General features: G+C 35.7%; 1 protein-coding gene across 1 annotated transcript; it reads left to right on the top strand.

Annotated features, from left to right (window-relative positions):
• Positions 1,606-2,373, top strand: LOC18586776. Its single transcript, XM_018129040.1, has one exon. It carries the CDS (start codon positions 1,678-1,680, stop codon positions 2,263-2,265), a length of 588 nt encoding a protein of 195 aa, XP_017984529.1. The 5' UTR covers positions 1,606-1,677; the 3' UTR covers positions 2,266-2,373.

Genomic DNA, 2,611 nt, shown 5'->3' with positions numbered 1-2,611 from the left:
TTAAAAAGAAATAAATTAATCATTTTTGTCATAATTTGAATTTTCTAAAGCCATAAGTTTTGGAACATATTTTCGAGCTAAAAAATTCTCCGGAACCGGTGCATGCAGGCCATACAGCAACTTCCCGCATGGTGTTTTGTTGCTTTCTTTGTGCCAAAATTTTTTTTATGAGAGTGGAGTCTAGTGTGGTGGTCGGGCATCAATTGAACACCATGTTGGCTGACACACACCGAACCGACAGTGGGTCATGTTTCTGGTTTGCACTTCATCTTCATCTTTCATATATTATTTTTTTTCAATTTAGTCTTTAATTTTCATTTGTTAAATTCTCTCTCCTACGAGTCTGAATGATACAAATTGTGGCATAAAAATCATGCATAAAAAACATTTAGGAGAGAGAAAAATCAGACAAAGTTTCAGATTTACTTATTTACTAATTATACAATGCTCAAAATTTTCAGATTTTATTAAGCATAAATGAGTATTATATCACTTAAAAAATATATATACGAGTATTATATCGCAAAAAAATCAGACCCTAAAAACATGCTTTTCAACAATTGTCATTAACATGTCATATAAGATTCCAAATGAAATACTTATAAAATAGAGGTTAATTGATGATTTTTAGCAAGTTAATCATGTTTTTCAGAGATCATAATAGCATGAAAACACTCGAGTAGGCTTTATTGCCAATGTAGGAAAAATATGAACTTATTAAACATTTAGAATGATCTTACTTTGATCAAACTTGTACCAGTCGTTTATTTTCTAAAGCCTAATGCAACGTGTCTCCAAAATATAATTTTGAATGTTTTACGAGCCTATTGATCTTCAAAAGCTCATGGTGAGAAATTGATATAAAAGGAGTACTGGCCAAACTTTCCAAAATGCATAAACAAAAGAAATAAATTCTTATGTTTTGATAAATTTGGTCAGGTAGGCTAGACGACTATGTTATCTGTGTGTATGGCCATGATTGGGCTTCTAATCGTGGTAAGTCCACATAGATGATCTCCAAAAACTCATGGTGAGAAATTGGTATAAAAGGAGTAGCAGCCAAACTTTTCAAAAGGCTTTGACTAACTGCCAATGGAGAGAGAGTTGTTTTTCTCTGAGGGAATATTATATTTATTTCACATTAACTTTTTGTTTAGATTGCTTTGACTAACTGTGATTGTATTTTGATGAAAAACATTAAGCTTATTTACAGAACTATTTTATCAGATAATAGGGTAATCTTTAATTACAAGATAATGCCCATATATAATTATCATATAATTATTCTGGTAATGACTTAATTTACCAAAAAAAAAAAAGGAAGTAAATTCTTATGTTTTAATAGATTTGGTCAGGTAGGCTAGACGATTATCGTGGGTGATATCGTGTGTGTATGTGTGCGTGGGCATGATTGGGCTTTTAATCGTCGTAAGTCCATATAGATGAGTCAACACTCAATAACGCGTTGCTTAATTCAAATGACGGAGTCATAGCTTGGAAACCGAATACTTCAACTCTTGATTGCTTAGGAAGCATTCTTGTTTTCTTCTCTATATAAATCCCCCAACAAGGCTGAATTTGGAAACAAGAGCATCAAGCATTTTGTTCAAAACATCAACACTCGACAGGCATAGATATACACCTAAACTCCATAATTTTTCCCCGAGAGAAGATCATATGGCGACCATGGATATAAACCATTGTGAGATGCAGCGGCCAGAAGGGTATCCATCAGATGAGCAAGACCTAGGTGATATGAGCTCCATTGTATCAGACATGGAGAGGTCTCCATTATTTGGCGGAGATAATGATTTGTCACTCCTGGAAAGGGGTCTTTACAGAAGAACTTACAGTGACATGGGTGATAATCATCATAGAATCCAGGAAAGCGCGAAGAGACTGGGGAAGTCATTTGACCCAAGGGTGTTAGTTCTGCTAGAATTTTTCGGGGAATTCTACGTCAGAAGCCAGGAATTGCTGAAGCAAATATTTCCAGGTCTCCGGAATGAGTTTATAGAGTTTTTCAAGAAAGTTGGCACGGTGTTGGCTAAAGTCAAATCGAACCAAGTGAAGGTTAAAACCATGCAGAGGAGTCTGAGTTTAGGCTCGCCGCTCATGCCATCCAAGAAGGAGGATGAATCATCTTTGAGGCTCGAGAGATTCAAGATAAGGACTGTTAATATTGGAGATGTTCAAGAAGGTGGCCAAAGTAGCCAGGGTGGCCAAGGTGGTCAGGGTGGAACCAAACCTGCTGGCTCCAAGTAGTACTTGATTAAATGAGAAAAAATATCTAAATATATTCTTTTATTCTTTCTAAACATGCTCCTTCTAAGAGGGAAAATGACAATATTCACAGTTTGATTAATTAGTCAATATGAGTATATATATAGTTTCTTTTTCTTGCCTATTGTACTTTTATTCTTTGCTTTGTACACTTTTTGTTTGTATTCCCCTCCTTTTTGTATCACCATCAACGGACTAGAACTTTGAAGGAGCAAATGGAGCCACTCCCTCCTCAAGTCCAACTCGGCCAAACTACCCAAGAGGAATTTAAGCAGTAAGATGGATCGAATTCCAAGCAGCCACTCCTCACGACCATCAAGGCCATATC

The sequence above is a fragment of the Theobroma cacao genome, chromosome 10, assembly GCF_000208745.1.
Source record: "Theobroma cacao cultivar B97-61/B2 chromosome 10, Criollo_cocoa_genome_V2, whole genome shotgun sequence".
NCBI lineage: Eukaryota > Viridiplantae > Streptophyta > Magnoliopsida > Malvales > Malvaceae > Theobroma > Theobroma cacao.
Note: the sequence above shows the minus strand (reverse complement) of the source record. Positions and strands in the feature narration are given on the sequence as shown.